The sequence below is a fragment of the Nicotiana tabacum genome, chromosome 12, assembly GCF_000715075.1.
Source record: "Nicotiana tabacum cultivar K326 chromosome 12, ASM71507v2, whole genome shotgun sequence".
NCBI lineage: Eukaryota > Viridiplantae > Streptophyta > Magnoliopsida > Solanales > Solanaceae > Nicotiana > Nicotiana tabacum.
This window is the reverse complement of record NC_134091.1, coordinates 41,436,503-41,457,697: the sequence shown is the minus strand read 5'-3', so window position 1 is coordinate 41,457,697 and position 21,195 is coordinate 41,436,503. Positions and strand designations below refer to the sequence as shown.

The following is a 21,195-nucleotide window of genomic DNA, read 5'->3' as shown; positions in this document are numbered from 1 at the left end:
TCTTAGAAGCTCATGATTTGTACTACCAGTCTTTAGAAAATGTATAAGATTCAGTAAATTACTTTCGTTTAATTGTCTTGTTAATATCATTAGAATTAGATAGTTACTAGTTGGCTTACCTAGCGGGATGGGTTAGTGCCATCACGACTAGTTGATTTGGGGTCGTGACAAAGAGAGAGGATAACAAGCATAGAAAAACGAAGGAAGAAAATTTAAGAAAGAATAGAGAAGGTGTCACGACCCAATTTTCCCTCCGTTGGGTATCGTGATGGCACATAGTCTTAGGGACTAGGTAAGCCTAACATTTACTGAATAACAACAATAATTAAATAACATCTAACGATTTTTGAAATGGAAATCTCTATAAAATTTACAATTCCCAAAACCGGTAGTACAAGTCATAAGCTCTACAGAGTTTGCTATAATTTTCTAAATACAACTGTTTGAAATAAAGTAATAGTATGAATACAAATCAGAAGGTGACTCCAAAGCATGTGAACGTAGCAGCATGTTTACCTTGAGTATCCACAACAACAGTCCGCACAGCTAGCTAATAATCACCTGACTTCGAAATACCAGGATCTGCACAAAAATGTGCAGAAGTGTAGTATGAGTACACCACGGAGGTACCCAGCAAGTATCAAGACTAACCTCAGTGGAGTAGTGATGAGGAACAGTCATGACACCTACTGGACTAAATAACTTGAACAAGTATAAGTATAGAAACAACAGAGTATGATATCTACATAAAGACTACGCGAAGTGGCAATTAATACGGTAATTGCAATAAGGAAGGAAAACAACAACTATCAGCGGAATACCATAATAATGACATAGAAGAATGAACGGAAACACAACCTAAGTACGATAATCACAGATAAAGAAAGGACAAGTAACAACTCAACAATACGATAGCTTTCACACCGGGTTTTAGTCAATAAACTCCACGAGGTACCGAACCTCATACTATTCACAACTCACGAGTTCCAATACCTGAACCCTAACACTTGGCATCATGTGCCCTCATTATACTTCATAACCGCACTAACTCATGTGCCAAATAGAGCCATTCTCACATAGAAGGCAGGTAAACAAGGGTGTTCATCTATACTCAACAATATCAAGAAAACTTCTTAACCGATAAGAGTGCTCAACTACGTGTATGCTTATGCAAGTGTCCTAACATGGTTCATGCCAGCTAGTAAGTACAAGAAAAGAAATGGACAGCATGTAGAATATTTTCACACAACTTTACACAAGATAAAGCTCACACAGGTAAGTGTACCACTACACAAACATCAACAACAAGAATGCGCCCGGGCTATCACAAGTCAATCCCTGACACAACCTACCTTGTCTCGCCACGTGTGCATTAATATAGTAAGTACTTGCCTTGTCTCGCCACACGTGCATAACAATGTTCCCACCTTGTCTCTCCACATGCGCAACCCGCATATATATATCCCGCCTTGTCACGCCACATGTGCACATATCAATAGTAACAATAGCACGGCAGAAACCTTGTATAATCCAATAACACTCGCAAGGCAGAAACCTCGTGCATCACAATAACAACAACCGCACGGTAGAAACCTCGTGCATCATAATAACAACAATCGTACGGCAGAAACCTCGTGCATCACAATAACAACTACAACAGCAAATCAATAATGATAATAATACAAGGGTACGACAAATAAGTCAACTCAGAGATTCCAGAACTCAAAGAAACGGAGAAACTAATTCACAAGGAGTAGCCACAATCGGGAATGCTAGTCATAATAAGAATAACTTAACAAGAAAGAAAATACTATGTAACAACGGTCCACAATATACAGTTCGACAACGAGGGAGCTAACACAAGTCGAATAATTCCAAATAAGGACAAGTCAATTAAAATATAGGATATCTAACTTCTTTTAAGGTTGGGAAATTAGGAAAGAGATACAACAAATTCAGCTAAGAAGAAGCAGCGGAAAGATAACCATAACCTCAATTAAGGCTAAACAATTACAGAAGGGATGGTAATAATTTCAAATAAAGATAAGCAGTTAGGGAAAGGATAACATGGCAATAGAAAGGTAACAATTTCAGTTAAGGCACATATGAATCAAATAAGCAATAAGAGTGAATCATGAAGCAATTAATTCTAATTAAGCAGGTAGAAGTGAAACTAGTAATTAAGAAGCGTAATCATAACAAGAACAACTGCATATTCAGTGAATACAAGAGCCTAAGAACCCTAAAAGGCTAATTTTCTACAAATAAGTCCGAGCACGTACTCGTCACCTCGCGTACACGAACTACAATTAGCATAGAAGACTCAAATCCTAAGGGGTAGTTCCCCCACACAAGGTTAGGCAAGATACTTACCTCGAAGAAGACATACTAATACTTAAAAAAGAACGTCTCGGGTGAAATGGCCTCCGGACGGCTCAAATATAATCAAAATAACTTCAAAATACAAATAAAACTCATAAGAAACTATTCCGGATCATAAAGCTTCAGTCTTTATCAAAATCTAAAAATCGACCCAAAAGTCGACCCCGGGCCCGCACCTCGGAACCCGACAAATTTTATAAAACCCGAACACCCATTCTAATACGAGTTCAACCATACTAAATTTATCAAATTCCGATACCATTTCGTCCCTCAAATCATGATTTTTTTATTTTGAAAGTTTTCTTCAAAAATTTCCATTTTTCTCAACTCAAAACACAAATTAAATGATAAAAATAAAGATAAAATCATGGAATATAATAAATTCTAGGTTAAGAACACTTACCCAATCGATTTGCTTGAAAAACCCACAAAGAATTGCTCAAAATCGAGCTCTAGAAGTCAAAATATGATGAAAAATGGCCTAACCCTCGATTTGGAAAACTTATATTCTGCCCGGGTCTGAAAGCATCGCGAACGCGGAGAAATGCTCTCGTTCGCAAAGAAGGAAAGTGAAGGCTGCCAGAAGACCCTTCGTGAACGCGACCAAAGGGACGCGAATGCGAAGTACAAGGGACTGGAACCTATGTGAACACGAAGAGGACACGTGAACGTGAAGGGTAAATGATCACCAGCGCTCAAGGCCTGGTTTCTACTACGCGAACGCTGAAGGAAGGATGCGAACGCGAAGAGGGAAAAAGGCAGACCTTCGCGAACGCGAAAGCTTGAACGCGAACGCGAAGAGGAAATATTAAGCAGGTCAGCAGAACACTACGCGAACGCAAAAGGCACTTCGCGATCGCGAAGATGAACATCAGATGACAGAAAACAGCAGTTCAAAATAGGAGGAAATGACCTGTGGTCCATCCGAAACACACCCGAGGCCCCTGGGACCCCATCTAAACACATAAAAAAGTCGATAACCTAACACGGACTCGCTCGAGGTCTCAAATCACATCAAACAACATCGAAACTACGAATCGCACCATGAATCAAACTTATAAACTTTCAAATCTTCCAACTTCTAAAACTCGTGCCGAAACCTATCAAATCAACTCGGAATGACGTCAAATTTTTCACACAAGTCATATTCAATCTTAGGACCTACTCCAACTTCCAGAATCGGACTCCGACCCCCATATCAAAAAGTCCACTTTCGGTCAAAATCTCCAAAAAATCGACTTTTACCATTTCAAGCCTAAATCAGCTATAGACCTCAAATTCATCGTACGGACACGCTCCTAAGTCCAAAATCACCCAACGGAGCTAACGGAACCGCCAGAACTCCATTCCGGAGTCGTCTTCATACAGTTCCAATTATGGTCAAAATCCTAAGACTTAAGCTTCCGTTTTAGGGACTAAGTGTCCCAAATCACTCTGAATCATCAGGTAACTGAATTCAACCACGCACGCAAGTCAATACACATAATACGAAGCTGCTCAGGGCCTTATGCCGCCGAACGGGACTTAAATTCTCAAAACAACCGGTTGGGTCGTTACAGAAGGAGAGAGAGAGAGAGAGAGAGAGAGAGAGAGAGAGAGAGAGAGAGAGAGAGAGAGAGAGAGAGAGCGGAGAGAGAGAAAGAGATACGGGGAGCGATAGAATGAGAGACGGGGGGAGAGAAAGAGAGAGCAGGGATGGAAAATAAATAAATCCCTATTCAATTTATAATATAAAGGGATACTCATTAATACTAATTGTATATAATTGGTAAATTGTATATGTCCATGTAATTAAGTTAAAACTTGATTATAGAGGGTAATAAAGTTTCATATGTAGTATAGGAAGGTAAAAATCCCTTTTGAATTTCATCCCATTTTAAGACTTGTTCAAATGACGGGTCAGCCCGTCCTAGCTGCAATATCATCGCTTTTATTCGTCAATTACTTTTTACTCCCTGCAATCCACAATAAGTGACCAATTTACCTATTAGTTTTGGTCCAAAATAAGTGTCCATTTATATAATCAAGAAAAAATTCAATTTATTTTTTCAAAATTACCCTTATGTACGTATCCCTAAAAAGTTTTTTACTCCTCACATTAACTATGATGCAACATTTAATTAAGGGTAGTTTAGTCACACATTTTATATTTTTTTAATGGGTGTGGCCAAGATAAATTTATCACTTATTGTGGACCGGAGGGAATAATATTTAATCCAAAAAAAAAAAAAAGGAAAGAACCGCGAGCATTTCCCTTTAAAACTGCTCCCAAGCGACATTAGTGTGGTATGGCCTACGTCGATTCGTTACTGTCAAAATGCACTTCTTTCTCCCAACTCAAACAACTCCAAGCCCATCTCGTAACCACTGGCATTTTTCAATTCTACACTTGCCGCGCCAAATTCTTGGATTTCTGCGCCGTCTCTTCCGCCGGCAACCTCCCTTACGCCGCCTACATCTTCCGCAGCATTACTTTCCCATACAAGAATGAATGGAACGCCATCATTCGCGGCCTTGCCCAAAGCCCCAAGCCCATTGATGCTGTCACCTTTTATGTCTCCATGTCTCGTTTGCCTTGTAAGCCCGACGCTCTTACTTGCTCTTTCACCCTCAAAGCCTGTGCCCGTGCATTGGCCCGTTCCGAAACCCCACAGCTTCATGCCCATGTGATCCGATTTGGGTTTGCATCAGATGTCTTGTTGCGCACAACTTTGCTGGATGCGTACTCGAAATGTGGTGATTTGGATTATGCGTGCCAAGCGTTTGATGAAATGGATGTGAGAGATATAGCAAGTTGGAACGCGTTAATTGCTGGGCTAGCTCAGGGGAACCGACCCACTGAAGCTTTGCAGCTTTATAAGAAAATGAGGGAGAATATGGAACCAAATGAGGTCACTGTGCTTGGTGCTCTCTCTGCCTGTTCGCAGTTGGGGGTGAATAAAGAAGGTGACCGTGTTCATGAGTATATCAAAAGTAGGAATCTTGATTGCAATGTGATTGTTTGTAATGCAATTATTGATATGTATGCTAAATGTGGTCTTGTTAGAAAAGCTTATGAAGTGTTCAATGAGATGAAATGCTCGAGGACTCATGTCACGTGGAATACCATGATTATGGCACTCGCAATGTATGGAGATGGAGAACAAGCGCTTGAGCTTTTCGAGAAAATGGGCCAAACTGGGATTGAGCCAGACAGTGTTAGTTACTTAGCTGCAATCTGTGCTTGTAACCATGCGGGAATGGTGGACGACGGAATGAAATTGTTTGATGCCATGGATAGATGTGGAGTGAGTAAGAATGTAAAGCATTATGGTAGTATGGTGGACTTGTTGGGAAGATCTGGGCGATTAGATGAAGCTTATAAAATTGTAGAGTCAATGCCTACGGTCCCTGATGTGGTTCTATGGCAAACTCTATTAGGGGCTTCCAAGACTTATGGTAATGTGGAAATGGCAGAGACAGTGTCCAAGAAGCTCGTTGAAATGGGATCAAATCATTGTGGGGATTTCGTTTTGCTCTCCAATCTTTATGCAGCACAAGGGAGGTGGCATGATGTGAAAAGAGTAAGGGAGGCCATGAAAGGTCAGGATGTAAAGAAAGTACCGGGTTTTAGCTATATTGAGGTTGGTGGAACGATATACAAGTTCATGAATGGTGATATGAACCATCCAAAGTGGAAGGAGATTTATTGGAAGCTTGATGAGATTTTGCTAAGGATTAGAGAATACGGGTATGTGGCAGAAACTAATTATGTGTGTCATGATATAGGACCAGAGGAGAAGGAGAATGCACTGTGTTATCATAGTGAGAAGCTTGCAGTGGCTTTTGGTTTGATCAGTACACAAGATGGCACTTGTATAAGCGTGAATAAGAATCTTAGAATATGCGGGGATTGTCATGTTGTGATTAAGCTCATTTCAAAGATATATGAGCGGGAGATTATTGTGAGAGACAGGACTCGTTTTCACAGATTCAAAAATGGGGCTTGTTCTTGTAAAGAATACTGGTGAGATTGATTCAAAATTTTATGTATAAAGCACATTTGTTTGACGTGGCGGAGGAAACCATATGTATGACTAAAAGGGCTCACCTTGTGCGGAAATTGCTCCCCAAGACTGAGAGATAGGGAAGAATAGGCGTATATTGTATGCAGTATTCTTGGCATTTCCACAAAAAGACTAGAACTCGTGATCTACAGGTTACTAAAGGAGCAACTCTACCATTATACCAAGGCTCGCTCTCTCAAGAGATATGACTCACTTTCAAAAATCTGAAGAGGAATTTGTGATGAGGATTCTGTTTGTGTAATGTCATGAGAAGAGGAGCTTCAGGGGCAATTACTTTAATGTAGATTCAATTTACTTTTGACTCAACATGTACGCAGCAGTCAATAAACAAGTCGAACCACCCTGTTCTTTTTGGCTTAAGCAAATGGATATTGTGGCAAAGCAGCTACGTTTTGATTGGTGCTTAGCCAATATCATAATTAAAGAACGAATGATGAAACAGTGCGAATAACTCCAATGACCATGAAATTTTACACTACGAAGTTTTAACAATTTTAATTACATGATCTTGATTTTTACCAACTCACAACTCTTGAATGGCAATCCAAAATCATCAACCTGCTAGAGTATAAGCAAGTTGCAATAGTTGAACAAGTAATACTGCACAAAGTAACAACTCGGAAACAATAGGCTTACAAATCATCAAGAGGTTAGATAAAAAAAATACGAATAAGCAGGGTCAACTGAAAAGAAAGGAATGAACAATTCTAATTTCTGCAGCTGCTAGAGTGAACAACCTCAACTGGTAGCTATCCCTACAAAAAGCATGTTGAATCATACAGAGACTAACGATCAAAATGCAACTAATCTTTCATCAGTCGTGCCTCGAAACCACCCTCAGGTCTTTTTACAAGTCTGTATGGCATGTACGTTCCAAGAAGTTTGTCCCATATGGGGAAGAATGGCTGAGAATAATTGAACTTTGTGCCTTGAAGCTGATGATGAATGTCATGGTAAGCAGTGTTATTTTGGAAAAACAAATGGAAGATATTACCAGGCAGCCAGAGTCCACAATGATCATCAACCGTTTTGACCACAGCAAAGCAGAAAAAGATTACAGCAGTACGTGCAGTCATTCCGGCAACAAGAAATGAAAGAGCACCACCAAAGGTATCCAGGAGGAGACCTTCAAGTGGATGGTTATAAAGGGCCCCAATCGCGTAAGGCACAACTAACCGATGATGCTGGGAGTGAATATGGCGGTATAAAAACTTGTTCTGATGCATGTAGCGATGCACAAAGTACTGCCATGTGTCCATGACCAGCATTGCAATAATTATCTGCACAATCTGAACAGGAATTGAGGGCTGAACTACATTTCCTGATGCAGTTACCTTCGAAGTTATCTGCAATAGAAAATCAGAAACTTGAGTCAGTTATTGTCAAGAAATTGCCATGGCTAATCAATATCACAAGGAAACAAGATCAACAACCTTCATCCTACAACTTCTCTAAAACAACAGACTTTGTAATATCATATCTGGTTTTGCCAAACTAAATGAATCTATACTTCCAAACTAATAATCGCTAGTTACTACTTTGCCATGGATATATGCAGCTGGTACGGGAAATAGATTTCCAGGATTTTCTGCAAGCCTTGAAATCTCCTCTTTGCATTGAATAGCTGTTAAGCGCCAAAATCCATTACTGGGAGTGAAATTGAACTTCAGATAACCTTATAGACAACCTCATAATTTTCTTTTACTCAGGACTCTACGAATCCATGCAACATCATTTTGTGCTAGCTAGCAGTTTTCCCCTTCTAACATAATGGAGAACCGGGTGGCGGGTTCAGCCTCAAAGAGTAAAATAGCTTAGTACAAGCATTAAGCAGCATTATATACCCCCGACGAAAAAAACACTAAAAATAGTCTTGTTTCTGACGACAAGACAGGATCATTTTCAACAACAGATATCTAACTCAGCTTTACTTTTTGAACACTAGATGGATAGATTATAAGAATTGCGGTCGTGCAGATAAGTTACAGCTCTAACAATCAATTAGAAGTATCGGATAATTATCACAGAGTAACTAATATAGGAGCCTAGGAGGTCGCTGATCATTCTACGTCTCAACTCTCAACAATTGAGGTCCATACTTCATTTTATGGTTATAGGTGAAGACTTTAAATAGCTGTAAATTTTACTAAAAGAAAAACGATGACCACCTTTATCCCGTGACCCTTTCAACTAATGAAATTCCAATGTTAAAACCTTGATGATCACATTTAAAAAAAGGCTTTACCCAAATTTAAGAAGTATTCAAACAAATTGTTAGCACAGGGAATTAAAAGTTTAAGAATGAAAGAGAAAAAAATCTCAAAGATAGCCCATTAAGGTGCAATTTAGCCATCTTTGAAGGAGGAAAGAAATTTAATTTCTGTCTTTTAGTGATAACGGTGGTGTCCCGTCCAACTTGCGCGCACTCGACTATTTGATCGAGTACCTGCTACCTCCCACTAGCGCAAGTATTGGGAAACACTACCCGCCAAGGCTTAGGCAAATAGGAAGAAATCATATAACATTTTTTGTCTCTACTGGAATTTGAACCCTGGTCTTCTTGGTTTTCACTCACTTTATTGATCTCTAGGCCACGTGCTTGGATTCGAAAAGAAAATTTAATGAATTGACGAACCCCTGGTGGAGACTTTAGAGTTCTTTCTTCCACTGGTTCATTTATCGATCCATGTTGCTTAGCATGCATATGACCTAAGAACAGAACCTGCCTGTATAAGCTAGAGAGCTCACAGCAATCTCTGACAAAGAAGCAGCCAGGACTTTCACCATAATGAAAGGATCAATTTTATGGAGGAAACAAATCTCCCAAAGAATGTGTTTTCTTCACTATTACAGGTCCACAAATCCTGTAAGACCAATATGAAAGTTGCGGCTTAACAGAGGGTAGGGAAAAATCCTCCACATGGCCAAATTAGATTGTTGTTATCCAATGGTTACAATGAGGAAACCCAGGCAATAGCTATTCATAAATAAGCATTTCTTGTTATAATATGTCAGGATGACAGTTTTGGCACCTCACATTCATTTTTTAAGGTTGAGCTCCCTAGTGACTAAAATCTAGAGACACCTAAAGTCTCTACATCATAGGACACAGTGTCCCTAAAGCCTTTTGAAATTACAGCAAGTTTTTATTCTAAAAGCTTATACATACAATTAATAAAAATTAGAAGCAACAAGCAGTGTCCAGATTCAAGTATGGCATTTCAATACTGACTGGCTACACATTCTACAACATCCTGATTGGAAGATAAAACAGAATGCAAGTAACCCAAACACCTTACTACTTTGACGATAATGGGAGAAAGTTATCCTTCAGATGGTTATCCTTTAAAATTGCTATTAGCTTATGCAAGATGAAAAGCTGCCCTTGATTGTCAAATCTCCTTGAAGTTCAACTTCCAAGTTTTCCAACTTTGAACCATTTCCTTAAGTTGATGTACTTAGACTGAAAACGAGGCACATATGAGGCGTGCCATTCAGTAAGACCAGAAAGTTACTTAGCCCTTCATTTCACTTCCTCATGCTTGTAGGTTAGGCCCAAAACACAAGTTGATACATAACTTTATCTATAAAATGGTTAAAATCTACGAAACATTTTTATCTAACCTTATCATGCTTGCAGAACACAAAAATTGAAACTCATCCATCCCCCTTTTTGTTCATTAATTTGTTAATAAAATACCTCATCCACTCGTGAGGATATAACATAGTGGTTAGTTTCACTATGCTTTAGATGCTTTATTCTAGACTTCTTTCCCTCTCTCCATCTTCTTTTCTATCAATTCCATAAGGAAAATGTTCTTCCAAAGACCATATCTAACATGGCAATGTAGTCAAACCTTCGAACGGTCAAAGACTGTATTATTGCATGTGGAGACGGGGGAGGAGAGGACAAGCACATTTTGTCAATGGGCACTATTGGAACATCTTTATAAACTTCATCATGCTTCTAACGGAAAAGAAAAAGAAAAAAAAAAAAAAAAATATATATATATATATATATATATATATATATATATATATATATATATATTTATTTTTTTTTTTTTTTTTTTTTTTAAAGTCACCATCCCTTCATTCATTAACTTGCTAACAAAATACTTTCATCACTTAAATGCTTCATTCACTCGTGAGAATATGACATAATTGTTAGTCTTACCATGCTTCGATGCTTTTTCTACAATTCCTTTCCTCCTATCTGACTACTTTTCTATCAATTTCATGAGGAACAATGTTCTTAGAAGGACCATACCAAATATCCCATGTACTCAAGTGTTTCAAAACTAAAACTGTAGTATGGGAGGGGGTGAGGCACAAGCACGTCTGTCGATGCAAAAAAGTAATCACTGCATAAGCTAAGGTTGACTGGCACATTAAATAGAAGAATCTAGAATCTAAATCAAATAACTGCTGCACTAAATAGAGCACACCTCATGAAGAATCATTCCATAGTTAGTTATCCTCATAAATAACTATAAATGCAAACGACAAGTTGGTTATAATTGGAAGTCCGACAGCAATACAATCTGAACAAATTTGTTATATGAAGGGGTTTACCCCGCCCACAAATTGCTTCCCAAACTTTTTTTGAGACGCAGGAGGATCGTGCATGTATATCGTACACAGCCTTCTCTTTGCATTTCTACAAAAGGGTTGTTCCCATGCCTCAAACTCTACCTATCCATTCCTATAGAATTAGAGATAGGATTTCAACTTTATGAGTTTTGGATTCAAGTGCTAATAACTGGGTTCGAAGTCTAATTTTTGTATATTTTTAATGACTTTCTTAACATAAATACAATGTGTGTACAAAAGCTATTGGGTTTGGCCGAACCCGTACTCGGGCTTCTAGTTGTGCCCCTGCCTACAGGCCTAACCCACCAAGTCACACGGCTATCTAATTAATCAAAAGAATTCCAACCAAAACAGATATAACAAATTTCATGGAACAAGAACCATAAGTAGCTGAGGAATACCAAGAAGAGCAGCTGAGCAACAGTGGCCTGAACAAGCTGCTGGAGAAGAACCCCTTTAACAACAGCACCAAGTGGAACTAAATTCTTCTCATCTTCCTCTTTCCTTGTGTGAAGACGATAGTTATCCATTGGAGGCAATAGCTGATAAAACCCTGCATATAACCAATACACCACTATTGGGGCAAATGTCCCCATCACTTCATCACTCACATAACCCTCCCAAAAAACCATTTTTTTTCTTTTTCTTTTTAAATTTTACCCCCTTCCCTTTTCCCCTTAATTCAACACTCTCAATTCTCAAAATTCCAGCTCAAGATCTACATACACAAACACGCATTACATATCCCCTGAAACAAAAAAATCAATAAACAAAAAACAACCCAATAAGTTCTTGATTAAAAAGATCAAATTTTTAGCCCCAAGAAGATCAAATGACACAAATGGGTATAGGCAAAACTTACATAAATAATGATTGGAAATGTCATTTCTTGGGAAAATAGATCTGGGGCATATGTATTATAATGTATATGAAGGTTGAGCTGGGGTTAATGCAAATGGTAGTGGTGACAGTTGTGAGATTCGGTGCCTATTTTTGAATTATGTATGATTCTGAGAGATTCGTTGGAAAAGGGAAAGCGGGATTTGATAAGGAAAGGGGCAAACTACAGAAATGGCTTGCTCTCTTTGTTTTCTTTCTTCTTCTTTTTTTCTTTTTATTTTTTATTTTTAAATATTTTCACTTGAGATATTTTTAATGGTAAGTGTAGTATTTGACTTTCTATGTAAGAGGTGATCATTTGTTTTTTTTTTTTTCCTTTTATTTCAATTGTCTGTAAAAGCATTCCTTGAGCAGAATTTCAGTGGATGTTGAAAGTTGAAAGTCACATGGAACCATTTTAAGTGACCAGGATTTATTTTGTCCGTACACATCATGTCCGTACACATCATGGGAGGAGGCCAAAGGTGTAATTTTGTGCAAGTATTGTCTATCTATCTATTATTACATACAATTTACGTTATACTATGTGAGTATTAATAGTTTTTTTTTTTAGAAAAAAGATCCAAATGAAAGAATTGTAAAACCTAAGATGGCTAGACACTTTTCATTTCCTTATGAAGGAATTGACCAAAAGTTCTTTTTCCTTTGCCTTGGTGGTTTCATGTCGCCTTTTTCATTATTTATTTTTTAAATCTATTTTCGAATTTATTGTTCCGTTTTACTTGAACAGTCCTTGTGCAAAAGAGGAAGAGATTCGTTTGGTACAAGAGGTAAGGAATAATTAATTTCGGGATTAATTTATCAAATATTTGGTTGATATTAGTATTTTAATCTCTATAGAAGGATGAGATAACTTATTCCGGAATAATTAATTTTGGGATAATTAATTAGGATAACTTGTTTCCAACCAAACGATGCACGATGCTTAAGAGTAAAAGCTAAACTACTTAAAGACAGTTATTTTGCCTTGCAGTCAAAAAGAAATTATAAATAGCTAATGAGAAAATTAAATTACATGAGAAGTCAAATCCCCTACTCCTCCAATAAAATGTGTGCAACCAAGGATGATCATTGCACTATTTTAATAATATGTGAACATGTATGCACATGGTTACTGGGGAAAAAAATACACATATTCACTCTGAACTTGTATTCAAGTTACAAAATGGATGACCTTTTATCCTCTGTACGTATCCAAAAGATATCTAATTTGAAGATTGGAGATAAAATTGAGATGGATGAAGAAAGAGAGGAAGTCAAATATTCAATTATCGACCAAGATTTCGGGTAAGTTGGCCAACACTTTTTTCAAGTTTAAGAGCAGAGTGTGAGGAACAGGATGTGAGTGGAGAAAAAAAGGAAGAGGACAGGAGCTAGAGGGAAATATATATATATATATATATACTATATTAAAAGCACGAAAATTCTTAACGCTTGTTTGGATGGTTGTTATCTATTGTATTGTATTGTATTATTACTTTAAATACAATGTTTGTTTTGATTGTTACTTAAATTTTATTATATCGTATCGTTAAATCCATCGTTACGTAACGACGAAAAGTGTCACTTTATGAAATGACGGATTTGGTGTGGTGGCGTTGTTTCCTTACTTTTTTCTCTCATCTTGCCCTTCTTTATTATTAAATAATCATATTTTATCATTTACCCTACTTTTTATATAATAATTCTATTTTGTATCCTAATTTTTTTTTAATAATATTACAAGTTTATTCTTCATATTGTTAGTGCGTTGCATCATGAAACGACGGCAAACGATACAATATATCCAAAATATTGTGTTCATCAAACAATACAATACAATGCAGTACAATACAATACGATACATTATGAAACGACATGTAACAACAATCCAAACAAGCTATTAGCGAAATATCGTTCGCCTTTTTTACCCTTTGAAAATAGAGTTCGCATTGGATAAAAAAAGTCATTGTCTTCAAAATCAACTAAATTGTAGGCATTAAATTTTTCATTATTTGCATTACTTTGTAAGAATTCCTAATATATATAGGACTTTAAATTCAATTAAGTCTTACCATATAAAAATCCTTTTCTTATTTAAACTAAAACATGAATATAATATTATTTGTGATATTTAAGGTCGATAAAGTATCTATTATTTTATTTCTTATAACTGAATATTATATAGTTTAAAAATTTAATCTTATTGGTATTTAATATTCCCCAATAAGGACGCAAGATATCAGGAAAATAAAGACAATATAGAAAAAAGATTACAGAAAGTTGTTTCAGACATGGAAACTCCAACACGATTGATTCTGTATTTTTTTTATTTACTGCATCAATCTCTGCCATTATATTTTAATCACACCAGAACAATTCATGAAAATTAATTCTTAAGTGTTTCTTAAAAGCTTGATTGATAGTTTATATCCCTTTAATTATTTTCAAATGAAATTTGATTCGGTGAGTATTTTGATAATATATATACTTTTTCTACAAATAGCGTCTACTGCTAGGTTTAGAAATAAATTTCGTTAGTCATAAAATTTAATTCATAAATATTTTAGTAAGAACTTCATTGATAATTTATCTTTTTAGCTAGAAAATTTGATTCAATAAAAGTGTTTCTACCCTATTTTTCCAACTAATAGTGTCTATTATTAAGTTTAAAAATAATAGTTATTTATTTGCAATAAGGATTCTCAAGTGTCTGTTTGTTTTGTTTCTTTTTCGTTACAATCCGACAAATCTTTTTAGGATATATTTTAACTTAAAAAATCACATATATATCTTTTGAATCCACGGGATACTTACAAATAAAACAGCGGTCACCATGAAAGTAAATATTCATTAGAACTATAATTAATTAAATGGCAGGCAAATACTTTGTACATATAAATCACATTCAAGCCCTTATCTAAAATATTGATCAATTTTTTATCTTTTAAAAATAAATTTCATATTACACAAAATTATAAATTTTAATTAGTTTGAAAGTAGACATTCATTAGAACTATAATTAAATTAAATGGCTCGTAAATACTTTGTACATATCACATTTTTTTATCTATTAAAAATAAATTTTATACTAGAAAAAAATATAAATTTTAATTAGTTTCATAATATTTAGGCTTTTGAGGTCACTTGACATTTTGGTTATAATTTTTTTTTTCTTGTTTAAACTATATGAAAACTCCAAATATAATTTAATTGAGAATGTTTTTACTTATGTAACTCTTTTTCTTATTGGAATTGTGTAAATTACAATAAAATGATCCTTGTTATTCACTTACGAATCACCAAAGAGATTCTTTTTTTCTTCCACCGCCTATAACCTATATTGCTACTTCTATAATTTTCAGCTTATGTTTTTCTCCAAAGTACTATAAGATTGTACCTTAAATTCATTTAGTATTTCTTATATAAAAAGCTTCTAAAAGATTATTTATTTATATCGATACAAATTTAAGTTTAATATATTGACGAAGATAAATTTAAAAAAAAATATGTGAAAGTTTCTTCCTTTATTGAGTTAACTAAACAAGAGCAACAATCATAACTTTTAGAAATTTATACTTTTTTCTTGAATGTACTTCTATTTATAATTCTAATACAATTTTTAATATGATAAATATATGAGTTTTAAAGAAAATTTACTTATTCGAGGTACACGTGCAAAGCACGTACACTAAGTTTAGTATATATATATATATATATATATTCTCTTGGCTTCTTAGTAATTCTATTTCTCGATCTTCTTGGTGAAGATCTTACCTCCTCTATTGCATGAAAGATTGCAAAGGAAATGATCAAGACGGAAAAGTGAAGCATGCATCTTTCTTCTTCTCATGCTAAGAATTTTGTGTCTTCTAGTTCTAATAGCCCCCCTAGAATTTCATAAACTCTTGAATGATGGGGATAAGAATATTTGTTTTAGGTGTATTGGAGCACGCCGAGAGTCATCGAGACTTAGGGTACTGTTGACGCATAAGTGTGGGGGAGGTCAAGAGGGTGATGCGTAGGGTGAGCAAGGGTAGAGTTACCGGACCAGACGAGATCCCGGTAGAATTCTGGAAGAGCGGGGGTAAGGCATGCCTGGAATGGTTCTCTAGGTTGTTCAACATCATTTTTAGGACGAACAGGATGCCTGAGGAATGGAGGTGGAGTACGATGATTTCGTTGTACAAAAACAAGGGTGATATACAAAATTGCAATTACTATAGGGGTATCAAACTGCTAAGTCATACGATGAAAGTTTGGGGGAGGGTGGTGTAAGAGAGGGTGAGGAAGAGTGTGTCTATTTTTGAGAACCAGTTCGGTTTCATGTCGAGGCATTCGAATACGGAAGCCATCATCTGGTGAGGAGATTGGTAGAGCAGTATAGGACAATGAAGAAGGACTTACATATGGTGTTCATTGACTTAGAGAAAGCAAATAATAAAGTCCCAAGAAAGGTTATGTGGAGGTTTTTAGAGGTTAAAGGTGTGCTTGTTGCCTAGAGTGATTAAGGACATGTATGATGGAGCTAAGACACGGGTCAGGACAGTGAGAGAAGACTCAGAACACTTCCCAGTTGTGATGAGGTTGCATCAGGGATCAGCCCTTAGCCCATTTTTGTCGTCCTTGGTGATGGATGCATTAACGACACATTCAAGGGGAGGTATCGTGGTGTATATATTTGCAGATGATATAGTTCTGATTGACGAGACTCGAGAAGGTGTTGATGATAGACTGGAGGTTTGGAGGCAGACTCTTTAGTCTAAAGGTTTCAAGTTGTGCAGAACCAAGATGGAGTACTTGGAGTGTAAGTTTAACGAAGTTACTCAGGAAGCGGACATGGGTGTAAGGCTTGATACACAGTTCATCGCTAGGAAAGAAAGTTTCAAGTACCTTGGATCTATAATACAAGGTAACAGGGAGATTGGTAAGGATGTCACGCACTGTATCAGAGTATGATGGATGAAATGGGGGCTCGCTCCCGGTGTCTTGAGTGATAAGAATATGTCGCTGAGACTTAAAGGTAAATTCTATGAGGTAGTATTTAGACCGACTAAGCTGTATAGAGCAGAGTGTTGGCTAGTCAAGAACTCTAATATCCAGAAGATGAAAGTAGCTGAGATGGGGATGTTAAGGTGGATATGTGGGCATACCATATTTGATAAGATTAGGAATGAAGTTATTCGGGATAAGGTGAGAGTGGCCCGTATGGAGGATAAGATGCGAGAGGCGAGGTTGAGATGGTTCGGACATGTTAAGAAGAGAAGCATAGAAGTCCCAGTTAGAAGGTGCGAGAGGTTAGCCTCAGTGGGTATCATGAGGGGTAGAGGTAGGCCTAAGAAGTCTTGGGGAGAGGTGATCAGGCGAGATATGGTGCAGGTGGAGCTGACTAAGGACATGACTCTAGATAGGAGGGTGTGGAGATCGAAGATTAGGGTAAAAAGTTAGTAGGTAGTTGAACATTTCTCTTTGTCTTACTCAGTTTGCTAGCATTAGTGTTAGTATGGTATCCTTTTATTCATTAATTGATATTACTACCTAGAGTTTAACTGCTTTTTTGGCTTTAGTCTTATTTTTATCTTGTTGTTATTTCTACTTATTGCCATTACTGTTTTTCATTCGTTCTTCAGCCGAGGGTATATCAGAAACAACCTCTTTACCCTTCCAGGGTAGGGGTAAGGCTGCGTACATCTTACCCTCCCCAAACCACACTTATGAGAAATTACTAGAATTGTTTTTTGCTGTTGTTATAGTATTTTCCTTGCTTACTTCTTTTTTATTTATTTGTTATTATTTTCCCTATTCGTTGATGGGATAAAGACCTTTTACGTTGACAACTAATGGCCCAAAGGTCTTTATAGTAAAGAGTAAAAACTAACTAGGCTAGTCACTTTTTGAATCGGGTATTAGAGTTTTAGCCATATTTTAAATTGTAATGGTAAAATAGCCACTGGTCCGACTAAATTGACGTTTTTCCCTTTAACTAAAATACGAAACACAACTCAAACAATCGGTCCCGGAGTTCATAGCTTTGGCAGGTGGAACTCGAACATATGTGCTGGAGTTCAAACTCCAGGAACAATTCTTAGTGTTTGAACCTTTACTAGTTCAAACTCCAGAAATTATTCCTAGCGTTTGAGTTTTCGCAGATCTTCTAAAAGCGAAACTCCAGCAATGCGTACTAGAGTTCAGACCTTTAAAGGTGAAACTCCAGCATATGATACTGAAATTCTAAATTGTTTACTCTCGGTCACCTGTATAATTTTCTAGCATTATCATCGTATTTAGTTTTTTGTCCCATGGCAGCAGCTTCTCTAGATATGAAAATATTCAAGTTTGGTTAATGCAATCCCATATCAAGAATATAAGTTCTCAACAAGTTGAGACTTTATCACAAACCACCCGAATTCCTTTCTCTTCAAGAGTTCCAATGCAGCCTCTAAATTACATTATCACAATGACATTATGCATTCGAAACATGACAGTGATTGTGGACACAGAAAGTGATCTAACTTGGGTTCAATGCCAACCTTGTATATTGTGTTATAATCAACCAATACCTCTCTTCAATCCCTCAATTTCATCTTCTTATCAATCAGTTGCATGTAATTCATCAGGTTGTCGAAAAGAATAGGTTTCAATATATGCTGGAATTTTACTTTTTAAAGTTTCGAACTCTAGTATATGGATTTTGAACTTATAAATATTCAAAGTCCAGTAGTCGTTCTTGGAGTTCTTCCGTATTTTAGATAGGAGTATTTTTGTTGTATTTTCACATTTATGAGTAACTATTTTGCCATTATAATTTAAAATATGATTAAACTCTAATAAAAATAAACTATTTACCATTTTTTCACTAGTAAAAAGCATTCGTATCTTTTGGTTCTAACGGTAATATTCGGAGAACAAATTTTTGAATAGTGTAGTGTAATTGGGGAATTTTAGGGGAAAATATAGCAACTCGGTAATTCGAATGATATTACCACTAAAGTATGTAAGCCTTTACACCTTTTTTTATTATTTAATATTAATTAAATTGTTCTCATATACCATTAAGAAGTTTTCTTCATTCAAATAAATAAATTATCTCATAAATTGGTAAATAATATATATATATATATATATATATATATATATATATATATATATATATATATATGCCGATTGGAGAAAATAAATTGTAAATTCGACCAATTATTTGTGTAAAATGGGGCAAGCCCACGGCTAACGCGCTGTAAGGCCCCGTAAAATTTCGCCTAAAACTCGGGGTTTCGTGGTGTCGAAGTAGGCTTATGTGTTGACGATTGGAGGGATTCTTCATTCAGACTTTTTGGGTTAAACAGTGCGTTGGAGAGTTGAAGAAAATTTTTGAAAGTGCAGGGCATTTCTGCGGTCCATTCTGCGATCGCAGAACTGATCCGCGGACCGCAGATCTGTCGCAGACTGAAGCAGAACTTGAGCAAATTTTTTGACCATTATGTGGTCCATTATGCGGCCGCATAAATCATTTCATGGGCCGCACTATCCATCGCAGACCCAACAAAAGAATTTTTGAGGGAAGTTTTGCGGCGCACTATGCGACCGCAGACTGGTCGCATAGTGGGGGGTAGAAATGCCCAGTTATGGAGGGCCATTATGCGGTCCATTTTACGGACTACATGAGCGTTATGCGGTCGCATATGCGATCACAGATCTGCATATGCGGTCGCAGATCTGCATCGGGGCTTCATTTTTTTAATTTTTATAACTCGACCCTATCTCGATAATTAGATGTAAGATACCATTTTGAAGGGAATATATGATATTTTTAGAGAGAGGAAACACCCTAAAGTGAGAGGTAAAATTCCTAAGTTAATTGTTCATCCAAAATCTTGATCAAGCCTTGAAATTCAACAAGAAAGCTCACAAGGTCTTCAACCAAGAGGTAAGATTCTAGCCCTAACCTTCAATTTCAAAATTTTGTTTGGGAATAGGTAATGAGGAGGAAGGTTTTGAGGATGATGGTTGTTGTTTATGCATGCATGTACATTCATGAGTTGTGGGAAGGTAGTTGAACTCAAACGGGTAGACTTTGAGTTGTGGGGTGAAGGAAATCCTCCATAGGAGAAGCTAGTAATAATAATGCCCACATAGTATTTGATAAAATGCTCAAATGAGGTGGAAACATGAACTCCTCCCTAATTTGTGTTCAATTTGGCCATATCTCTAAATAGATCAAAGTTTATAGGATTTCCGGAATGGTGTAGTGAATTAAGGAAAGCTCAAAGCGAAATATGTTGGCTAAACTTCTCTCTTAGAATTGAATCCCACGATGATCTTGTAAGTCCCGAGTTGTTCATTATAAATTGACTATTCTGAATAAGCCTTGTGTCGAAAGATATATGTTCAATATGTATTCCAATGTTCTTGTTATGTTATATTCTATTTGAAAATGTGCTCGAAGCATGGGTTGCATATCCAAATATTATATCTTTAAGTTGTGATTTAAATGAAGGCTATTATGTCAAATTGTGTAAGAAATCTCAATGTGTTTAACATTCTTATTTGCTCAATATGTGGATTTAAAGTCTTTAATAGAAATGCTTTGTTGTTGATGACCCGTGATGATATTTGAAAGTGAAAGAAGAGAGTATGAGATATGAAGTACGACCATCGTGCCAAGAATGAGATTGCGTTATGGCCAATAGTGCCAATAAAATGAAAAAATGTGTAAAATATTATGAGATGGGTTTTGACTCCTTTATATAATAATGTCATTAATGTCCTATAATCATCCATGGCAAGTACAAGTAAGTGATAGTACGAACATGAACTGTGGCCGCTTGCCGAAATAAGAATCATGAGGCACTGTATGTTGCAATGGCTTCAACTATAGTTTGTATGCTTCTAAAATAATGAATATAAATTACTTCGATGTTAGGTCACCGAGAATCATGAACTTAGCCGGTGTCATTAAGATGACAAGGAGTTATATAATGAGGTGGAAAAGGGACGTCCAATGCTAAATGACGATGAACCTTAGGAAAAGAAATTGGGTCCATGCACCATTGATATCTACTTAGTGATTTGACATGCATGTGTTAATGTAATAAACTGTATTTCTCCATGATAAGTATGAACATGAGGTATCCCAATGATCCGGAAACTTACGACCTTAACGATAATGTTAATCATGTCGCTTGAGTGTAAATATGGGCGTGTACATGATGGTATAATATGTTAATCCTATGGACGGTCTATGAAACACATAGGTGTATAATATGAATGAATCCCT

At 36.4% G+C, this 21,195-nt stretch overlaps 3 protein-coding genes across 3 annotated transcripts; 2 read left to right on the top strand and 1 right to left on the bottom strand.

The window, feature by feature from the left end:
• The first annotated feature begins 4,650 nt into the window (after positions 1-4,650).
• On the top strand, positions 4,651-6,540 carry LOC107793592 (pentatricopeptide repeat-containing protein At1g34160-like). Its single transcript, XM_016615971.2, has one exon. It carries the CDS (start codon positions 4,671-4,673, stop codon positions 6,390-6,392), a length of 1,722 nt encoding a protein of 573 aa, XP_016471457.2. The 5' UTR covers positions 4,651-4,670; the 3' UTR covers positions 6,393-6,540.
• A 357-nt stretch (positions 6,541-6,897) lies between these two features.
• On the bottom strand, positions 6,898-12,102 carry LOC107793600 (very-long-chain aldehyde decarbonylase GL1-9-like). Its single transcript, XM_016615984.2, has 3 exons — positions 11,905-12,102; positions 11,444-11,790; positions 6,898-7,795 (listed from the first exon to the last, which is right to left on the bottom strand). The coding sequence occupies exons 2-3, from the start codon at positions 11,672-11,674 to the stop codon at positions 7,253-7,255; spliced, it is 774 nt and encodes a 257-aa protein (XP_016471470.1). The 5' UTR covers positions 11,675-11,790; positions 11,905-12,102; the 3' UTR covers positions 6,898-7,252.
• Positions 12,103-16,712: 4,610 nt separating this feature from the next.
• Positions 16,713-17,463, top strand: LOC107793591 (uncharacterized). The gene is made up of 3 exons (XM_016615970.2): positions 16,713-16,848; positions 16,963-17,114; positions 17,404-17,463. The coding sequence occupies exons 1-3, from the start codon at positions 16,713-16,715 to the stop codon at positions 17,461-17,463; spliced, it is 348 nt and encodes a 115-aa protein (XP_016471456.2).
• Positions 17,464-21,195: the final 3,732 nt, after the last annotated feature.

What these genes read in the sequence shown, in the direction of transcription:
- LOC107793592 (XM_016615971.2), top strand. Translation starts at nt 4,671, where the DNA reads ATGGCCTACGTCGATTCGTTACTGTCAAAATGCACTTCTTTCTCCCAA.
- LOC107793600 (XM_016615984.2), bottom strand. Translation starts at nt 11,674, where the DNA reads ATGGTTTTTTGGGAGGGTTATGTGAGTGATGAAGTGATGGGGACATTT. An exon ending in TTGCTCAGCTGCTCTTCTTG is followed by an intron (nt 7,796 to 11,443) that starts GTATTCCTCAGC and finishes TTTCTATTGCAG; the next exon opens with ATAACTTCGAAGGTAACTGC.
- LOC107793591 (XM_016615970.2), top strand. Translation starts at nt 16,713, where the DNA reads ATGGAGTACTTGGAGTGTAAGTTTAACGAAGTTACTCAGGAAGCGGAC. An exon ending in ACAAGGTAACAGGGAGATTG is followed by an intron (nt 16,849 to 16,962) that starts GTAAGGATGTCA and finishes TCTATGAGGTAG; the next exon opens with TATTTAGACCGACTAAGCTG. An exon ending in ATGAAGTTATTCGGGATAAG is followed by an intron (nt 17,115 to 17,403) that starts GTGAGAGTGGCC and finishes TGTCTTACTCAG; the next exon opens with TTTGCTAGCATTAGTGTTAG.